The following is a 22,633-nucleotide window of genomic DNA, read 5'->3' on the forward strand; positions in this document are numbered from 1 at the left end:
GCATTGAAAGCTTTCAAGTTAGCACTTTCAAGCCTCTTTTCTTCTGTAGTCCATTGCACTTCAGGTTTTGGGATCTTGACACCTGATTCTTTACTAAAAGGTTGTTCCCAACCATTTAAAATAGATCTCCAGGCTCTTTCATTTGTGACTTTGATAAAAGAAGTCATCCTAAATTGTCTTTACGATTTATCTGGATTGTTGGAAATCATCCAATTATTTCCAAAATTTCTTCCTTTTTTTCTTCTATTAAGGCTGTATGAGAAGTGTAATGAAACATGAACAACACTAGCAATTCAAACTTTAATAATAATCTAAGCCAATATGCTAGTGCAACCATGAATTTTCCCTCCTTCAGGTTAAGTGATCAGCTGGGCTGACTCGGACCCATTCTTCCAGTTGAGGGAGTTGTGACACGTCAACAGCCCACGGATTTTGATTTGAGCGACACCTAGGCCTGATCCAGCCCACACCTTGGGACTTAGTCAGGATGAGGTAGGCTAGTTCGTGATCTGGTTGCGAACCAACTAGATATCCCACATCAGTTAAGAACAAAGCATCGAAAGGGTTTATATAGAAACAGCAGCCAACCTTGAGTGTCCCCTCGGGGACATCCGATAAAATTGGAACGATACAGAGAAGATTAGCATGGCCCCTGCGCAAGGATGACACGCACAAATCGAGAAATGGTCCAAATTTTTTTTTATTTCGAAGTTGAGCCCCATGGGTGGGATTAGAATTGAGAGTTAGAATCTGGGTTTGGTCTCCATATTCGATTTGAGCCTGAGTTTGGTGAATTAGCTTCTGGGTTTTTCCTTCTCATTTATATTTTTAGAGTATATTTAAATGTTGATATTTGTGTTTGGGAGCGCCATTGTTTTTGCACTCACTGCTCATAACCCTGTGATTTGTGTTAGCAGATTTGAAGTACCAAGATGAACTGGAATTGGGAACCATTGAGGAATGAATTTGGATGGGAAGTTCAAAACTGATACGATGCAGCTGACAACCAAAAGGAAAAGAAAGGAGAGTTGAAGCAACATAGTAGTGCAGCAGTATCAACTGTTAAATTTTATTGTCATTCTAAGATAATTAAACAATTGATCAAAGGAGAAGCCCTTGGATGGATTTCAGTTTCACAGAATTTCAAACTTCCACGTCTAGCTTTCTTTACATATTTTATCCAACGTTATATATCAGGTTGGGGTCAAGCTAGGGCTAAACCAAGTCAAGTTAAGCCCATGGGTCTGACCGGCAAATGCTGAATTGATAGATAGAGGGTCGTCTGATTTTCAAAATTCCACTTCGCAAAACGGCCCACAATTACAGGCTTAAGCACAAATGGGAGCTTCGAGGCCTTTGAGAAAAAAGTAAAAAACCCAGAGCAGGGTTTTACATCAAAGAGAGTTTTAGAAATTTGGCATCGATGAGTGGAGGTGGAGCACCCGATTTTTTCTACAGGGAAGCTCAACGTCTCGGCTATGTTGCTCGTTCAGCTTTCAAGGTTTCGGTTTTCATTACTTTTTCTTTTCATCGTTTCATTTCTTTTTAATAAATTCTTGCTTGGTTTTCAGTTGCTTCAAATACAGAATCAATATAAGTTAATAAAGCCAGGTTGTTCAGTTCTAGACCTTGGTTGTGCCCCTGGTGCTTGGCTTCAGGTTTTTCCCTTTTGCTTCAAAAAGTTGCTTCTCTTCTTTTTCTGAGTCCCTGTTGATCTGTATGTGGATTTTTCATGGTGTTATAGGTTGCTTGTCAGAGTTTGGGTCCATTGAAGAATGGTGGGGCTGTCGTGGGAATTGATGTTAAGGTAATATTCACTGCTTGAAAGCCTCTATAATTTCTTATGTTTTGTTTTGGTAAGACAAGTGAAAGATTTTCTTAGTATGATTGTAATTTATGGCAATAAAATTTGGGATTTTCAGAACAGAAGGTGAAGGTTCCTTCTCTTCACTGTGATGCAAGGGTTCAAACTATTTCCGCTGATGTCATGAAACTATCCAAGCCACAAGTTATGGAACTCTCGCCTAAGGTAGCAAGTAGTTCAAGTTTTATGTCCATAATCTTAGAATTTTGTAATGTTTTTTTTTAAGGAGTTTTTTCTCGGTTTTGTTTGAATTTGAATGCTTAGCCCATTGCCAATTCAAGTGATTAAATGATGTTTGCCAACTGTTGTCATTGCTGATTGGGATTCGAATCTCTCGAGTCATTGCGCAGATTTAGTAATTTTTCTGTACAAATTTCCTGTTCACTCTTTTCATCCTAAATTGTCTTTGTTGCATGAAAATCTAGATTTGATGTCAATTCAAACTTTGCATCTTTTCTGGCTTTGATGATTTGAATGAAGCAAAGAACAGATTTGGTCACTTTAGACCAGTTAGAAAAAAAATTATTCAACGAAAAAGATACAATCTGGTAATAAATAGATTCTATGGATGCTTTAGGGGGTAGTTTTTTGTATCAAACTTTGCTTACCTGTTAGAAGGGTCAGCCTTTTGTTTCTAAAAGGCCCGACTCTTCATTTTTCTTGAAGAATCAATGTCTGGAACCTTTGTCCATGCTCATCCAGATATGACCTTTCAGTGACATGGAAAAATTGAATACCACACTCTTCATCTTTCTTGAAGAATAAATGTCTGGAAACTTTTGTCCATGCTCATCCAGATATGATCTTTCAGTGACATGGAAAAATTGAATACCACTTGTGTTGGATAGGTGCTTATATCATACACTTACACCCAAATCCAAATAACATAGCTCTTCAATTATGTTACACAAATTTAAACTTAGTCTTCTATTTGCCTATAGGGTAAAAAAATTTCTTTATAACTTCTTACAGATGTATGTGTCTTGTTTTGCAGAAAAAAGGGTTCTCAGTTATACTTTCAGATATGTGTCCTTCGGTTTCAGGAATTTCAACTCGGGATGCAGCTTTGTCCTTCGAGTTAGGTATGCGAGCACTCGATTTAGCTGTCGGTAGAGCCATGAACTTGTCAAATGATAATTTCCAAAATGAAGGAGAGTCATGCACTTGTAGTCCATATGATAAGGGTGTATTGCTGTCCAGAGGGCATCTCGTCATTAAGCTTCTGGAGAGCGAGGATACAAAAGGTGAGATTTCACCCATGTTGCTCTGACTTTATTTTTCTTGGAACTACTCGTGTTCATCATCCGTAGATGGCATTTCTCACACTTTTGTTTATGGTGTTTGCAGAATTGAGCCAGATTTGCAAACCACTCTTCAAAAAATCAACATGGTTAAGGCCCAAGGCTACAAGATCCTCATCCAGAGAGATTTATTTAATTTGTCAAGATTTAAAGTCACAGTAAGGTTCAGAATCTTTAGGTTGTCGGCAACTATTTGTTACCCCAATGACCTCCCGGATATGAATGTCGAATATGGGTATGTTTAATTTTTTTTAATGTATTTGGAGTATCATATCTCTATACTCATATCCAAAAAACATATCGAACCCAGAATATGAAATGCTCTTGAGAACATCTTTCTTAGTAGTACTTATAAGAAAATCAATACAAAAGATATATCCATTGGATGCGGATAGAAAAGCATGAAAAACATTTGTTTTTATATAGTTTTGTTTTCCAACTAGGTTTTACTTGGTTTCATGAAAAAAAAGAAAGTTTTATCTCACTTGGTGATGTCAAACTTATTTTAAAAATGTTGAGGAGGGAAAATACTTACATTAATGTAAATGTACCTTCATGTGATATTTATATTTTATATTTAGAAATGGAGAAGAAATGCATGCTTCCTTCTGGGGATGGAGTTTGAATCTCTTCTAGGATTGGTCAAAAAAAATGTAAAACATTAAATATACACATTTGATTGATTGGAATAATTTATGATCCAAGAATAAGGTAGGTATAAAATGTTAAGAAGAAGCATGTTTTATGGAAGGTTAATTGGGGATAAGGTATTAACTGCCACATGATGCTAGATTCCTCCTCTTAATTGACCTATATTATTTTTTATGATACCAAAATCCTCTAGGATTTTTGTCTAATAATTTTGTTTTCAAAGTGTTTCAGCCCTAGTCTTTTGTTATTAGCTTTAAAAAAGGGTATTTAAGTGAATGTATATTTGAAAATATAATTATCTACAATTTTTTTAATTTTGATATGTGATCTTAAGTTTATCAAAGTGGATAGTGACATTTGATATCAAAGAAAGCTTTAAATATTATTAATATGCGAAAAAACTTACAACGATAGTTGCAAGAAATTTACGTTTAAGTAGTTGGATTTTTCTATTTTTATAGGGTTTTGCTCAAAGGGATAATTCACTATCTTAAAATCTCGTATAAGTGATTATTAATTTTAACACTCACTAGATTAGCAACTTCAATTTCACGTCTAAGATCTAAATCACTTTCCTTAAGTGTTTTTCGTGTAAACCAAATAATTGAGTTGTTTTCACACTCAATGCACTTGCAAATACAAGTTCCTCAGTGTAAAAATCTATAAAAATCTCTAGTATTTAAATTAATCTCAATTTGTTAACATACTAGATTAATTACAATAAATCTTTTCATCAAACTAGCGGATAATAAGCTCGGTAAATATCTTCAATAAAACTAGAATAAGTCTTTAATCTTAAGGATAAGTTTTACAAGTTTACCCGATCCAATTCAATCTCGAAATTAATTTGCTTGATCAATCTAAACTAATCTCAAAAAAATAGGTTCTTATACATGTCCAAACCATGAGCAAAGATCATAATCCCATATATACTAAATCATGAGGTTGAATCAAGAATAAAAACAATGTGTTGGAACGAAATGGGAAATATATATATATATATATATTGCATCAAATATGTACTAGATTTTGATTATAGAGTTTCTAACATCTTCTGCAAACAAAATGGTAAAACTCAATAAACCATTAAGTTGGTCGATGAAATTTATAGATTGGTCCAAATCTCATGATAGAGATGAGGGAATATAAGCAGGCTTGATAAACAAAGTTGAGTCAAAATTTGTCATCTCCAAAACACCCATTAACAATAGCATGTCAAATCAATCAATAAATAAATATTCCTTTAAAACAAAGACAAACTGAAATGAAGTCTCATCATCATCACCATCATTATCATTATTAGTTATCATCCCTTTCCTCCAATTTCCATGCATGCTTTGTAGCAGTAAACGTTTGACTCTCCTTTTTCACACTCCCTTATTTTTCTATTGAAGAATTGTCTTTTATTACAAAATTTCTCAGACACTGTTGGCTTTTATCACATGGAAGCATGTGATCATCTTCTTTTATTACAGGAAAACAATTTGTTTATCATATATCAGATTATCCACCTATTTTACTTCCAATTCTTTGTCCTTTACTTGGGGGCTTCTAATGCTTTAGTTTGATTTTAGAAGCAATTTTCGGTGAATGTTTTTAATTGTATTTTTGAGGTGTGTTTGGATACTACAGATAAAGTTTAATTATTTTATAATCATAAAAAAAATTGGAATTTTTAGACGTGCTTGGCGATATATCATGTTTGGTAGTATAGTTTATAATTACAATTTTAATTACTATACATTCATGTTGGGTAACATGTTAGTCCTAGAGTGTAGTCGATAATATGATTACTAATAAAATAAATCAATATCATATACAATTTTATCTAATTACTTTAGCATTTCATATTTGTTAGATTATTCCTTTTTAACTTTCAACATATACTTCTTATTATTTGTTAGTCCTTGATCGAGTTCTTTATCATCTAAATCTGAATTTAAAGATATATCATTAAAATTACCAATATCACATTCTTCCATATACTCTTATGGATCATCTTAATTCCACATACGAATGAAGTTATGAAGTATTACATACTAATACAACCTAACCTTGTTTTCTTATGCTATACTAGAGTGATGTTAATTTGAGAAATCTTTTTTTGAAATAACAAATGCCCTCTCAACTATATTTTCAAACTTGCTGATGTCTCAAATTAGAGAGTACATGAGTTGTCTCGGGTGTTTATGTCTGTCTCCGTTCTCTTAAATGGTATCATACGTCATGGTATGATGCAAGAAAATTTTTTATATTTGCGTGACTAGCATCTACCATATAATATTTGGTTCACTGTGCGAGTAATATATAGCTTTGACTATAAAAAATTATATAAATTTAATTTGGAAAAGAAGTTTATACTAGCTTATAATTCTTTTTATAATACGTAAAGTAAGTAAAAATACAAAACCTATAATATAAACATTTATAAAAAGGTTTTTAAAATGTCAAATAACTTCCATAACACTTCTTATAAATAATATTTTTCCATAACATTTTATGACAAAAAATTATAACATTTGTTTATAAATTAGTATTATTTTTATAATATATAGTAAACACACGTAAATAAATTATATCCATACTTTTTGGTCATAATTTTTATAAATAAATATATTATAACATTTGTTACAACACGTAAATTATTTTTATAATATATTTTTTAGTATTTATAATAAAACATAGAAATTTATTGTCATAATCATTCTAAATACTTATGCATGCTCGTGTTTCTATTATAATTTTTATAGTTTAAACTCGTATAAAAAATAATTTTTTAAAGGTAAGTCCAGGTTAGTATTTGAAAAGCCATGGAGTAATTGGATTTGAGAATAACTACCAATGTAATCACTCCAATTTTCATCTTCCCTCTTAAGAGTTGGAAAATGTAATTGGGGTGCTTCAATTACACTTAATTAGACCTGCTCATGGGCCGGGCCACCCGACCTGACCCAAAGGCCCACCCAAAAAGTGAGAGAGTTAAGGTAAAAATATAGACCCGAAAAAATGGGCTTGGGAAAAAATAATGCCTGTTTAGAAAATGGGTCGGGCCTCAGGTAACGCTTTTTCGGCCTAGCCCGGCCCGAATATGTAAAAAAATTGCAGTTTTTTTGCTATTTTTTTGTTGTTTTTTTCACTATTTTGCTACCATTTCACTATTATGTTACTACCATTTTGTTGTTATTGTATAACTCGTGTTTTATTGTTAATTTTGTTACTATTTTAGAGGCATTTGTTTTTAAAAATTTGTTTTCAATTTGTTGGGAAACATTTATTTTAATGTTTTTAGTATTTTTGATGTATTATATTTTAAAAAAATTATATAAAAAATTAAAATGGGCCTAAAATTTTGGTTGGACCCGGCTCGACCCATGAGCACCTCTACACTCAATCCAATGGAATCCACCAATTACAATAGTTACCCAAACGGGTTAAAATCTACTCGATTACTTTTTCATCCATTAATATATAATACAATGATCATCATCACTCAAATGTGTAGAACCTATTTAAAAAATATGAAAAATTAACTTAGGAAAATATGAATGAAAAAATAATAGAGTGGAGCTGTTATTCGTAACTAATTTAGCACTTATTCCTATCTGTTGTGTTATAAAAAGATTCTATAGGAGGAAGACATATATTGTTGGTTAGTAATAAGATGAATTCTGTGCACCCTATTCATACAACATTGGGCATGCTCTAAGGGATCTGTTTTTCTTCACTTAAATCTCAATTATATGTTTCATTTTACTAAAACCAACCTTATGATTGGGTTCAAGATGATGAAGTGAGTGTTGGATTTTGTGTCTCATTTATAATGACATGTCTTAATACTTTATTACTAACGTATGAATCATTACTTGAGTTCTGTACCATATCACACATTAAAAATCATATATGGGACACAAACGTTGGACCCAAGTTAATATATATATGCAACTTCTCCCAAGGAAGATTAAGTGAACAATGAACAATTTGTCCAAATGCATTTGATTGCGAGGGATAAAGTGAACCATACGATTTGCTAGTACATTCATTTGCCACAATTTCAAACTTTACACTCTCCAGATATGTTAATTTTAGGCTAAAGTTAGGCCATGCATATGGGTTGATGTTCATCTATTTCCAGCATTTCTTTTTAATTTCTATTAATCTATTTCAAATTATCTTTAAAGTAACGACTTAAAATTCGCTTCTCATTAGAATAATCATAACTAATATTTTTCAAAAGAAAAAGTGGTGAAAGACAAGCTCTGTCAACACAAACAAAGCTTCAAAATCAGCAAGAATACAACAATTACAGCATGTTAGCAATCTGTTTTGTCACAACTCAAGCACGACATATCTCCAGAGGGTGGAAGCACCTATCATGATAAGAGATCCAACCCTAGAGGGTCCACAGTAGCAAGCAAAGCCGATAAGAAAACTAAGCATTCACCAAACTGAATAGGACAACGGCAAATCCATCCCTAAAAACACTTGTATAATCTAGACAAAACACTTGTAAAGGACAAGACAAAGTTACTTGCACCGTTTTCATATGTAGGGAAAAGGAAATACTTATTAAACAAAGGAAAACAACACGAGTCCAAACCGACTCATAAAATTATTTATTATCTTGAAATAAATCAATGAGCCAACAAAGAGTCACCATTTGAGTAATTTACAACCAATTCACTTTTCGAAGAGTAATTATTAGTGACCGGTGGCAATTCAATAATGACAAGCATTGATGTTTATTCATCACGGCCCATGAAGATGGAAAGATGCCCACAAAACAAATATTCAAATTGAAGAGAGGGAAGGAATGTGAGTGAAAAATGGGAAAGAGCATGTGATTGAAGATGATGGAGGGCGAGCGAGGTCGACCAACTATTGAAGAGCCGTCCTATTATTCAATTTGATGATGCTTGGTTCTCTCTTTAGAATGATGATTAAAAAAAAAGTTAGCACTCATCTCAAAAACATGAAATTAAAGAAAATTAAGTCAAACAAGGAGTATAAATCATAAAATTACAAGGAAATGTGTAAGAATGAAATTATTTGAGATATTTGTTGTGGCTGAATTTAATTAATTTCTAGTTCACACTCATTCAGAAAGAAATAAGAAATAAAAGATGTTTGTTTACTCAAATATATATATATATATATATATATATATATGAATAAAGCAATGGTGAGTGTTCCCCAAATCTTTGACTGAAATTCGCACAACTTTATTATTTTGGTTTTTAATTGCATAAGGTTTGGGAATTCTTCAAAGAGGTTGGTATCAGCATACTAAGATTCCAATCGAGGATTGTTAGCACCCTATTCGGTGGTTTGATGGGTTTTGTGGTCATCACATTTCACATGGATGCATGTGAACCTTTATACATATAATAAAACATTCAATATATTTGTTGGGTTGAAATTCAGCATTTAATCTTCCCCTTCCAGGTTTTAACATACCAACACCACAAATATTTTCTAATTATTCACTACCTTTCATCTCCATCCAATTTCTCGATTGACATGAATATTATTGTTAACATATGATGACGTAGGTTAAATTCGTTGAAGCATATTATCTTCCTATTTATAAATAATTTTAGGCATTGTATAAAGAAAATATGATCAAACCTTATAATGGGATTATTTAAAAAAGTATGAAGATATTTAACTTTTACATATTTAAAATATTATATTTAATTGAATATATATTCAAGGCGAAGCCAAAAAGAATTTTTAGGGGGACCGAAATTAAATTGTATATTTTTACGATAGTAAAAATATAATTTCATCATTTTAATATATATATTTATAATTTTAAAGAACTAAATCAAATTTTTATTATTTTAAGAAAGCCAAAATACAATTTCACCTTTACTGATTTAAATCTTTATTTTAAGAGAGTCGGGGCCTGTCAACACCTTAGCTACCCCTGTATATATTTTGACATAAAAAAGAAGATGGAACTTTTACGTGACAATCTTTTCTATAATATTACAAAACTGATTTTCTATGTTACATTTGGTATTTTTTTAATTCTTTTTTATCTATTACAACAACAATTATAAATATGAAATCTAATTAATTTTCTATAACAATTTATGTCTCAAATTTTAATAAAATTAATATTATTTTAAAGTGAAATGAAAGTATTAAATTTTAGTTAAAATATTGTTGCAATAAAGTATTTAAATTTTATATAAAAACAATATTTATAATATTTTATTAAATAAAAATAAGTTTTAATAAAGTTGTTTTAGCTAAAATTACATTGTTGCTATTACAACAATGAGGACAAGAGTTTAAATGCAATTGATCGTATTTTTCCTCTGATTTAAAGGTATGAGGGTATAGGTAGAAGTATAGGGGCGAATTTAGGGGGCTGGTAGGAGTTTGGCCCTTTAAAATTTTTAAAATTTTAGCTCCCTTAAAAATGAGAAAATTTTGATTTAATCTTTAAAAATTATATTTTTACTATCGTAAAAATTACAATTTAATTTCAGCCCCCTAAGAAAAAATTCTTTGCCTTTGGGTAGAAGTAGGTATTGTATAAATAAATCTTTAATAAATGGAATTACATTTATAAATTTTACTAAAGATATGATAAAATTTCACTAATTAGTGTTATAAATATTTTTAATTTTTAATTTGAAATTTTGAAAAATTTCAAATGTGATTTAAATTTCAAATGTTATTATAGGTGTATAACAGTCACCACTCAATAACATTTGAAAATTTGTCAAATGAGGTTATTCTAGAATGGGTCGTATTATTTTAAGATTTTGGTATAATGGTAAATTTAGCCCTCAACATTTACATCTTTTATCAATTTGACACTTAATTCTTTTTTTAAACTAAATTTGGGTATTAACTTTTCAAAAAGAGTCAATTCATTTTTTTAACGGAAATGATCATTAAAACATTAATTTTTTTTAATGATGTTGGCTTGTCAACCCGCATGATAGTCCACATACACTTTATGCTGACATGGCACTATTTGCCTCATATGTCACGTCAATGAATAATTTATAAATTTTTTTAATTTTTTATTAAAATTATGAAAAATCTATTAAATTATAAAAACAATTTTTTTCCTAAAATGGACAATTTCAATGTCTTGAACATGTAAATTACCCAATCAAATTTATCATACTAAAATATCTTGTTTTTATGTTATTTTATTTTTAAAATTTTTAAATATATATTATTTTCAATTTATATGTTCTAACTTAAAATTAATCATATTTTAAACATTATTTTAATTTCATATTTTTAAATTTTTAATTTAACTTAAATTTTATTTCACCCCACTCTAGTTAATAAAATGGTGATCCTTACCATAATTAAGAGCATTGGCATTTATAAAAATATGTTAAAACCGAAATTGGTGGTACACAAAATAATTGAAATCATGTGCTAAGGAGACACAAATTTTGATTAAATAAAAAATGCTAGTATTTGGTGCAATAAACTGAACTCAAAATTTTTATTTTAACAAAGTCTACGTAAATATATTCAATTGCATTAATATTTTGATTAAGAATAAAATATGACACAGAAATATTAAATAATGGTACACACGTTGAGGCCAGATTCTTTGTAAGTCGCGCATGATTTTGAACGGTTGACACAGTAAAACGTGTAACAGGTTTTGACTGACACGTGCCAAAATGATAATAGTAATGTCCTTCTGACACGTAACATTTATCGGAAATAGTAGCGTTTTTAAAAGAAATAATTTCTAAACGATTTTAAAGTTTTCATATTTTTGTCTATTTTATTAATATTTAATAAATTGATCGAGAAGGACTTTACTTATGAATTTTTATTTTTACATGATTATAATATTAAAAATACTTTATAATTTCAAAAGTATGGTTAAAAACGTTGTATTGATTTTTTTAATATTTTAACTATAGTTTAAGGATTAAATTAGATATTAACCCTTAAATTAATATGTCACCTTATTTTTCATTAAAACTGTAATGGTTATTAACGGATAAATGAGAAAAACATTATAAATCGATAACAATAATGATCAAAATATACTTTTTCATAGTTTAGTGAAAAAAAATTATCAAAATTTAGTGATTATTTTAGTAATTTGCTGATTTAAGAATCCAAAATGACCAAAATGATAAACAAATAAATGAGAAAATGTGATAAAAGGAAAAAGATAAACCTCAAAATTATACATGAACTTTAGTCTAATGTGTAATTTCATAAATGAACTTTGATTTTGTACAATTTTATACATAAAATTTTGACTTGATCCAGTTCTTATAAATTATAAACACAATTATCAATATAGCATCATTTTATGTTTATTTATTGCATATAAAATAATTATATTTATCTAATATAAAACAATTTGATATATATATTTCTTTAAATGTGTATAATTGAATCAAATTGAAAGTTTCGTATTTATATTTGGAGAAAGGATTATATGAAACAGAAATGCCAGATCATCATGTATCCCCTACCAATTATTTAATGTCATTTTAGTATTTTTTTCATGCCATTGAGATATTATTTTGGTAAAATTTTTAACCTGAACTCTATATTCTAAATCATAGACATTGGACCTTGAACTTTGAACCCTAGACCCATGACCATGGGTTTAGGATTTAGGTTCAAGGATCTAAGGTTCAAGTTAAAAATAATTATCAAAATGATGTGTTCATGACATGAAAAAAGATACTAAAATAACATTAAATAATTGATAAGAGATTGTGGAATAAAACTTCTAAGATTTTTCATCCCAAAAAAGTTTGATGGAAAAACAGAAAAATGGATTGAGCTCTTTTAGTTACAATAAAATTAGTTAAACTAAAAAATTGTTCTTCCGTAAAGTTGAATTCCCCTTTTAAATTTACTTGCATAAATTGGCAGTTGTTAAAAGTTACTGGCAAAAGCAATATCTTTTACTTCGATACTCTGCAAAACTGTAATCTTTTCTCCATTCATTTTTTCTTGAATCTATAATTTAGAGCTACAGTTTTTAGATTCAAGTTTCATTCCAATGTTATTTGGAAGAAATTTATTCAGGCTTAATTTAATAATAATATTTTTATAATAATCAATTTTTTATTTTTTTATTTTTAAAAATTAAATCAAAATTTTCCATATGCTAATTTATAATTTTATAAATTTTAAACAGTTAATAATGTGATATCTTATTTTAGGGGTATCAGGACCTTGCCAATCCCTTTCAGATTGCCCTTCTATATATGACTCAATGGCATAGTATTTAATATATAAAAAAAATCTTTTATAAAATATATATAAAAGAGATTGTAATTACTTATAAAAATAATTTTTATAAACCTCAAAAATTAATTTTTATTGGTTTAACTATGAATATTTTCATCAATTTTTATCATTTGACATTCATTGTTATTTTTATTCTTGAGATGCATTCGATTTAATGAATAATTATTCTCAATTTAATCGGTTCTATCAACCAATTTGATCTCCTATTTAAATTTATAATTACTTAAGATTGGAGGATGATAATAAACATTATAATTAAAATTTTGATACCTCTTTAATAATTGTATGAAGTAATTGAAAAAAAATCTCGCCCCAATCCTTTGTCACCTTCAAACAACCCTAGCATTAATCACTCCCTGTATGTACCATCTGACAGTGACGACTTTTGAGCTAGTTGTCTCCGACCGTCCAATCCTCTTCCCCTTTCCCTTTCTTCCCCCCTCCCCCCTTTTCTTTCCATTCCCCGGTCATGTTTCATCTCCTTCTCATTTTCATCAACCCCCTGCCGGCGAATAACCCCTCCTCTTGTTGGCCTTATTTCCCCTTAATTTGTTTTCCACCTCATTTCTTCCTTTCTTTATTTTCCCATTTTTTTGTTAAAATGATGTTTTTGAAGGGTGCTTTATTTTATCTTCATCAGCTTCTCCAACAATGGTCTCTGCTTGTTTGACAGTTATGCCTTTCTCCTGATCCCTTGGTGGTTTGTTTTCTCAAGTCATGTCAATTTAATTTCTCAAGCCAACACGAGCTCATTCTCTTAGGTCAAATGTGACTCATTTTGTTTACGTCTAGTCCAAAGGGTTTGGTTAATGAGGCTACATGGGTTTTGTCGGGAAGATCTTGACCATTGTCATTAGAATCAATGCACCAGTTAGCGGTCTTTTAATTTGGTGGTTAATGCCAAAAGGTATGGCTCATTCTTTATAATATATGAGATCTTACAAGTGTTTTTTTTCCTTTGTAAGTTTGTAATTTTGCTTTAGGTTTTGATCAAGTGATCATACCATCTTTTCAATATGTTTAGCTTAAGACTTATGCTTTTATGTATCGGAACTATTATGGTTTCTTTTCTTGATTGTATGCTTGTATATCAATTTTCATTCTATTAATAAATTAGTTCTGATCATATCTATTCTTTTTTAACATAATGCTTAGAACTATTCATAGCCCCTCCTCAACCCATAAATAGGAAGATAATGCGCTTGAATGTACTCGAACCCACATATTTCTATATTGACAATAATATTCATATCAATCAAACTAACACTCAATCTGCCTTTTAAATGTTAAAGAATTAAAAACAAAAATCATACTCCTAATATTTTATGTTACTTTAAAAATAAGATTGTTTGGTGGGCCTCTAGCGGCAAAGTAGCCTAGGCGCTACAATATTTTATTTTCCTCCTTTTAAACTCATTATAAATAGTGTGCCCCCTACCATCTTCCCTACAGTCTAAATTTCACTTATAAGATTGCCTCATTTCATATCTCTCCCTTCAAAGCTTCCAAAAGGGTACTTAAAAATTCCGTTGATCTTTCTTCAAGCTTAAAGCAAACCCCTCTTTTTGTAGTTTATTTTGGGGTTCAGGTTCTGGATTTAGCCATGGCAGCAACTCTTTCAGCAAGTTCAAGTGCACCACCAAGTTTCTACTTTGATGACAAATGGAAGTTCTCAAAGAAAGAAAGCTCATCAAAGAGTCGTTCATCTTCATCATCATATTCTTCTTCTCCTTCTTCATTTATGATGAAGAATCCATCGAGTTGTTCAAGCAAACGAAGTGCTTTTACAAGGAAATGTGCAAGATTAGTTAAAGAACAAAGAGCTCGTTTTTACATCATGAGGCGATGCGTTACAATGCTTATTTGCTGGCATGATTAACATGTTTCCAGAAATTTGCTCTCTTTTTCCTTTTTCTTTGAGATGTTCTTTTTATTTCCCTTTTCTTTGGAGGATTAGTAGCATGGGAAAGCTCTGTTTTTGGTCCATTAATGGCGTCCAAGCAAGAGGAAGAAGAAAAAGAAGACTTGATATTTTTTTTCTTTAATTTTAGTAGATTTTGATGAATCTCCATTTAAGGAGATTTGGGTTTTTTTTCTACTTATTGTTACTTTCATCATATTATTAATATTAATTTAGGAAGAAGACCATTTTTTTTTTTCATTTTGTTTCATTTTCTGGGTTTTTTGAGATCTAAGAAACAAGAGTGATTTCATTCAACTGTTGCCGGCTTTGCAGAACACATATTGGTATTTAATTATTCTTTTTAATGTCTCATTGGATGCCTTGAAGACTCCATTTTTACCCTCTATGTTTTGTAACATTAACTTGGGTAAATTCTGTTTAGGTTGCCCCATTACTGGCATTAATTTTTTATATTTTAAGTAGATGTGAAATGGTTGCACTTTTCTTGCTCAAGTTTAAAAATTAATTAAAAATATTTTAGAATTACTTTACTGTTTTAACTTACGCATCAAAATGGAAACCCAGCATTACATTTTGTGGAATTGTTTTGCTGAGGTAGTTGAAACCGTGGGTGGTGAAGTGTGGTCTTTATGGATGGATCTGACAATTCATTTTTTTGCAAATGGAAACCCTTTTGGAAATAAGTATTTATAGTAAAAGTTAATTGATTCCTTTGCATGGTATATCAGACAGATAAAAACTACTATTCTTTACTTTTTATAAATTGTATGTTTATATTTGGAAAATAATTTATTTTCAACTTTACTTGGATAGAACGAAAATAGAAAGCTTATGAAATTAAGTAAGGGAAAGGAAATGACATGATAGATTTTTTGTTTACGCAGTTCAAACACAACAGTCATCCGACTGCGGAGTCTCGCTCAATATGTATCTTTATTCAATCACTCAAAACAAATAAACAATGCACTTTCTTATCGACTAAAGCTCATAACTCCTCTATCAAGCAAGTTCATGCAACCCCAACAGAGAACAATTTGTTCCTCACCACATAATAGTAATTGACTTTTCATGAGGGAAGATGTAATGGTTATCATGAGATAAAATAAAATTATATTGGGAGAACGAATTTATCCCAAAGAGATTAAGGATATTCTATGAGGGCAACACACTAATGACAAGGTCATTGGACGAGCGTTGATTAAGTATCTTTTGTAATGGTACGTAATAAAGGAGAGCTCAATCACGATACTATAGTGGAATGGCTTCGTGACTAAATAAGTTTATAATTGATAAGCGAAAGGCTGAAAATTAATTATAAATTATTTGAGTCCTAATTACATATGTCCAATCGGTTCCTCCACTAGCTCGTTGAAACTAGAAATGAGTTGCATGTAGAATCAAACTAAAAGAAATAGATGAAAATGATAAAGTTTGAGAAATGAGTCACATTCACAAATGAATGTGTTTTCTTACTAAGTATAGAAATGACTTGAGAATTAATTTAAGTTTTTTGAATTATTATTTAATTAAATAATTAAAGTTCAAAAATAGAATTAAATTGATTAGTCATTATGAATCTGTTGAATATGAAAATTAAATATATTTCCTCATAGATTCTTTTACGATACAGTTGTCATGACTTTAACGGAATTAGATTTGGGTTGAGAAAATTATTTAATTGAAAAATTAATTTATCTAATTTAATTAATTAATTAATATTTATTTATTTTGGGAAATATAAAAACATGTATTGGGTTGGATTAAATTTAAAGTATTGGGTTAAAAGTCCAGGAAGCACATATAATTGGACTCGATATAGGAGAGACCCAACTCCCCACATATTACATGTAAAGGGTGGCAACCCTAGTGTGTTTAACTAGGGTTTGTTGCCCTCTCTTCTAGTCCAATTAGAAGACAGATTCTTCTATTACATAAATATTATCTGTGTTTTACTAATTCAATTAGGATTCTCCTATTTCCCCGTATAAATAGATGACACTAGTAGAGCTTCAAAAAACAAGTTTTTCACAAGTTTCACATAACTTTGAGAAATATTAAATCATTTCTAGTTTTGTGTTTGGTTCATGATTGTTTGAGTCCACATTAGAAATAATTCGTGGTACATCTAGGATTTGTCTCTCTCAAAGCACAGATACTTTTCCTGTAACACCCTCAACTCAGTCTGATCAACTGGATCCGGATCTTGGGTATTACCATACAAATAGAAACACAATCTAAAATGATGGGCGAATACTGATACAACATGAGGTAATTAGATTACAATGATATCCAAAATGGTACCTTAAACTATTATAGATACCCCAATATAATTTCCAAGGAAAACTATAATCTTTGAACACATCGCCAATTTGCTTTGTATGCATAACAACCTAACACGCCACTCCTTGAAGTACCATTGGCCTCATCCCTCTTGGCATAGACCCAAGTCAACTTATCTGTAACATAAAGCACAGAGATAAGTTCATAAGAACTTAGTGAGGTAAACACTCATATACCTGTATTGTTTTTGTATTTCACATATGGTAATTCAATACGCCATCTCATTGTTCTTTGTTCTTCAACTTGCCTATAGTGCCATAGGGCTAGACCTTTCATCTCGCGATCCGTGCGGCATTAGGCTATCCGTTTGCTTCAAACTCGCCTAAGTCAGCCTTTACTCAAGTGAGGATTCCTTAAAAACCCCTCCAAGGAACCAAATTGAAGAGCAGAAGCGATTTATGCCAAAAGAATAACAACAAAGAACAACAGAAAGAGCGCACGCAAAGTGTTTGAGTAAATGCTCTCAGTTCTTTTATTCATAAAGAATAATGAAATAATGAATGGAGTCAGTACAACTGAGCGGGAGGCTCTCTATTTATAGTTGAGCTCCCCCAAAACCGATGGTCAAGATACATTTACATCGACGGACGAGATTAACCATATCCCTTTATTTTAGGGATTTACAAGATATGCCATATCAAATCTAATCTAATCTTTACAAGATATGATTCCTTATATCTTCTAAGATTAATTACTATATTAGCCTAAGTTGTTATGTCTTCATTATCGAGCCAACCAGGCTTCAATCTGACAGGCTTCTCCAATAGCTTTTTGAATCGGACCAGTTCTCGTGGGCCAAATGATTCACATCTGAGTAATAAACCTTCATTAGATGCATTTAGTGCGATGGTCATGGGCTTTGAACTGCGGCACGTGACACTAGCGAATACCTTCCTAGAATGTCACTTTTCGTACCATAAATATTAGCCCTGACTCTGAGATCATGCCTTACTTTTCGCATCTTTGATACATTACTCACGTTCTTCATTCTACACTTTTGTGATTCCTTAACCATACCCATTCTAGAGGCCTATACAGATAAAATATTATTATTCTTGCATACATCCTCTAAGTCGTCGTTTCTTCGAAACCCATGAATGATTTTGTACTTAGATAGAAGATACATTCTTTAATTACACGATTTAACCCCTTTTTGGAGAATACCCCTTTTCTTCTAATAATTACAGACAGATAACCTTCTTAAATTTACCAAACATAACCCTTACTCAAATTTGTTCTTCAAATTTAATTAGCCCATACTTTTGAATTTTCCACATGCTCTAGCGCGTTCTAGTTTTTATATTCTTGTCTTAAGACCATGAAGAATACACCCTAACATTTCCTGATAGCATACTGGTCTTATAGAGCCTTTTACAAAATTATACCGAGCACTCCATATAACTTTGTACAGAACACGCCACAAGAGAATCTATTAGAATACACCACAAAGGCTTTATTACTAAATACGCCACAAAGGCTTCTCTTACAGAATATGCTGTAAAGGAAGTCCTTAAGGGTGCGCCATGCAGGCGTTCTTTATGGATTTTTCCATAGACTTCATTTTTCATAAATCGCCACAAAGACTTCATTTTCATAGGTCGCTACAAAGGCTTCCTTTTCATCGATCGCCACAAAGGCTTTCTTTTTCTACTGTATTTACAATAGAGATTCGCCTAGACTCACATTTCGTGAGGTATTCCCCTCATCGTCCTAGGTCACGCAAAGAACCCCCTCTTGGGTAATCCCCTTTATTTAATTCTTTTCCATATGATGTCATATCCCAACTATGGTCTTACACAATATGATGCCATGACAATGAACTTTTCTTTTCAGAGATTCATATCAGAGATCGTGTTTTTAGTCCCGACGGACCCCTTTAGACTCCACCATGGTGAACAGGAATAGACTCACTTGACAGACTCTTCATACATTGGGATCATTCAATACTTAACACTCAATTCATATAAACACCCAAATTGTTTCACATATCGTCACATTTTTCCAATTTTACCTATACAACCATGCTTTAACTTCAGGGCACAATCCACTTGCTTAAACTTATTAGATTTCATATATACTACATATGCAAAGATCCATCAAACATATATACGATAACATCATCATCATACCATACCTTTCTAGTTCAGTTACATAGTTCAATCATCATTCATAGAAGCACTCACATGAACAATATACAAGTAAGAGTCGGCTTATTAACTCACCTGACATCCGAGGATAGTGGCTTGAACCTTAGATCCAGCATCTAATCAGGGATTGCAACAACCACTTTTAAAACTCGTTCAATTAATCATTGCCATCATTGTTAACCTAGATAACCTATATATAAAATCTTACTTCTTCATTTACGGTTCATGCAATCATACAAACTTAATCTTTCATAACACACAAAGTCATAAAACTTACCTTGACATGGAGAATTATTGATAAAATGCAGGGTTTCATCTTCAACTCAAAGAAATACCTTTTTGCTTATCAATCTCCAGATAATAATATTCTAGAAGAAGGAAAAAAAGAACTCCATTATCCAAATCTTGAATATCTATTAATATAATTTAAGTCTCTATTAGAACTTGACAAGTGTCATATTTTTCTGCAGTGCCTTATCTAAAAGTTTACAACTTTCGAGAAGCCCCCTTGAGTACCCCTTTTATCTTTTAACTATTTCAGTTCACATTCAATTACTTCCTAACCAGCTTACCTTGCAATATAACTTGCACAATACCACAATTAAAGGCGTACTATTCTTTTGATATGAACTCATACTCTCATTATCCTTCCTTTTGGTTACTACTTTATTCCAATGTCATAGCCATCTGACATAGCACTTTCATTAACTAAAACACGTAATTGTATCCGTCCATTTTATAAGCCCAAAATGTACTTGGGTGGATACCACTCCGCCAGCCATAACACCTTAGGACTATTCGCCAAACCTTGTACCCGCCAGAACTGGGGCGTTATATTACTAGAAAAGTTTGTTGCTATAAATATCACAAACCAGTTCAACTTTTAAAATTTTAATTTTTCGTTGTGACTGAAAACCATTTTTCTAAACCAGATTTTCCAACAGTTTTTGTGTCAACATTACAACACCCTAATAACATGAGGGAATATGCAACTTATCGATTTCTTGCTAAGGCTCATCGCAACTTCATTAGGGGAATCTGGAAACCCGCTCAATTTCTTGCGAGTCATTTTTTTCACTTTAGCCATGGTGAGGAAATAATAAAGAAAAAACAAACCAAGGGAGAAGATGAAACATGATGGTGGCAGTAAAACTCTAATACCCAAAGAAGAAGAGTTGTCCACTTCTTTCTCCTTTTTGAAGAGATATTAAATTCTTTAAAGTTTATGTTTAATGCAAGTTAGAAGACTCATCCAAATATCTCCCCAAAAATGAAATAGGAAGCATAACAATTTTTAAGGAAAGGAAAAAATAAAATAAATAAATACCTTATATACGATAATGCCCAAAAGCTTTTTTCAGGCTTTCAAATCAAGTCACATCAAGGTTTTTGTAAAAATATTTGCCAATTGTTTCTCTATCAAAATATACTTTAATTCCACAATCTTGTTTTCTACTAACTCTTAGATAAAATGATAACGAATATCAATATGTTTTGTACGGGAATGTAACACGAGACTTTTTGAAATATTGGTTGCCCTTGTATTATCGCAATAGATCGTTAAAACATAAGTTGGAACTTTGAAATCATGAAGCATTTTTTTATTCAAATAAGTTGAATGCAACAAATTTCGATTGAAATATATTTAGCTTCGGTCGTTGAGAAAGAAATATAATTATGTTTCTTGCTATGCCCCAACACTAAATTATTCCCTAAAAAGAAACACCCACCGAAGGTAACTTTTTTTTTATCATTGATACCGTTGGCCTAATCCACATCACTATACTTAACTAGTGACATGCTTCTGTCTTTAGTCAATTAAAGCCCATAGTCGATAGTGTCCTTAATATATTTAAATAAGTGTTTTGCTGTTTTGAGATGCATCTCTTTCAAATTAGCTTGAAAGTGAGCACATACACTCATGCTTTGGCAAATACCCGACCTGCTTGTTGTCAAGTAAAATAAACTCTTAACGATGCTTCGATACATCGCAATATCAATAAAAACACCATACCTGTCAACTTGGAGCTTCTCACTTGAACTCATGAGGGTCCAAGCATTTTTAGCTTAATCAATTTTAAACATTTTCACCATATTTGCCACATCTTTTCCTTTATTGACAAAGATACCTCCTTCTAGCTACTTGACTTGTAATCTGAAAAAGTATGTGAGTTCTCCAACCATGTTCATCTCAAACTCAAATTTCTTGAGTTGAGCAAGCTCATTTTTTTCCTTTTAAGAAGTAGAATTGAAGATAATGTCGTAAACATAAATTTGAACAAGAGTAATATTGTTCACGCCTTTCATCACAATAAAGTTTTATCAGCACTTCCCTAAACATACCCTTGTTGTAATGAGAATTGTGACAAGTGCTCATATTAGGCTTTTGGAGCTTGTTTGAGCCCATGTAGTTCCTTTGATAGCTTAACCAGATAATCCTGATAATGTAGTTCAACAAACCCTTTCGGTTGTTCAACGTAGACTTTTTCATTAAGTAATCCATTTAGAAATGTGCTTTTGATGTCCATATCAAGCAATTTTATATAAAGATAACAAGTAGTAATTAATAGAAATTGAATAGATTCTAAACTTGCTAATAGAGCAAATGTTTCGTTGAAATCCATAATTCCGATTTGCATGTAACCTGAGCCACTGGACACATCCTGTTTCTTGTAATATTCTCATTCTTGTCAAGTTTATTCTTGAATATCCATTTGGTGCCTATAACATTGCATCCCATTGGTTAGGTACAAGTGTCTATACCTCATTTTTGACAAATTACTGTAACTTTTCTTGCATTGCAGCAATCCATGTTCATCACACAAAGCGTTCTCTACTCATTTTGGTTTAAAAGTAGGAACATAGTATCTCATGTTGATCATTTCTCAGAAATTTATTTGCTTCCTACAAGTCCTTTTACTATCAACAATGTCACCAGTTACATTTTCTAGATGGTGATTCTTGGATATTTTGGCTAAAAGATTGATATTATACCCATAGTCAATTTCTTCCTTAGAATAATTTATTTTCGTTCCATCTTTCGTTAAAATATATTTTGGTTTAACAGCAGCTTCATATTTCGGTAGATCCTCCAGCAAGTTTAGGGGGTCATCTACAATTACATTTATAGATTCCA

At 31.2% G+C, this 22,633-nt stretch overlaps 1 protein-coding gene and 1 non-coding gene across 3 annotated transcripts; both read left to right on the forward strand.

Annotated features, from left to right (window-relative positions):
• Nucleotides 1-595: 595 nt before the first annotated feature.
• LOC128040685 (U6 spliceosomal RNA) lies at nucleotides 596-698 on the forward strand. The gene has a single exon (XR_008195491.1). It is a non-coding gene; the product is annotated as a U6 spliceosomal RNA (small nuclear RNA).
• LOC105780685 (uncharacterized) lies at nucleotides 603-3,586 on the forward strand. 2 transcript variants are annotated; one of them, XM_012605162.2, is made up of 6 exons: nucleotides 603-1,501; nucleotides 1,572-1,658; nucleotides 1,745-1,807; nucleotides 1,928-2,029; nucleotides 2,859-3,108; nucleotides 3,212-3,586. In XM_012605162.2, exons 1-6 carry the CDS (start codon nucleotides 1,424-1,426, stop codon nucleotides 3,325-3,327), a joined length of 696 nt encoding a protein of 231 aa, XP_012460616.2. In that variant the 5' UTR covers nucleotides 603-1,423; the 3' UTR covers nucleotides 3,328-3,586. The 2 variants fall into 2 exon arrangements, with proteins under 2 accessions (XP_012460616.2, XP_052485563.1); XM_052629603.1 differs by having other exon boundaries at nucleotides 603-1,658.
• The last annotated feature ends 19,047 nt before the right edge of the window (nucleotides 3,587-22,633 follow it).

Source organism: Gossypium raimondii, chromosome 4 (genome assembly GCF_025698545.1).
Source record: "Gossypium raimondii isolate GPD5lz chromosome 4, ASM2569854v1, whole genome shotgun sequence".
Lineage (NCBI taxonomy): Eukaryota > Viridiplantae > Streptophyta > Magnoliopsida > Malvales > Malvaceae > Gossypium > Gossypium raimondii.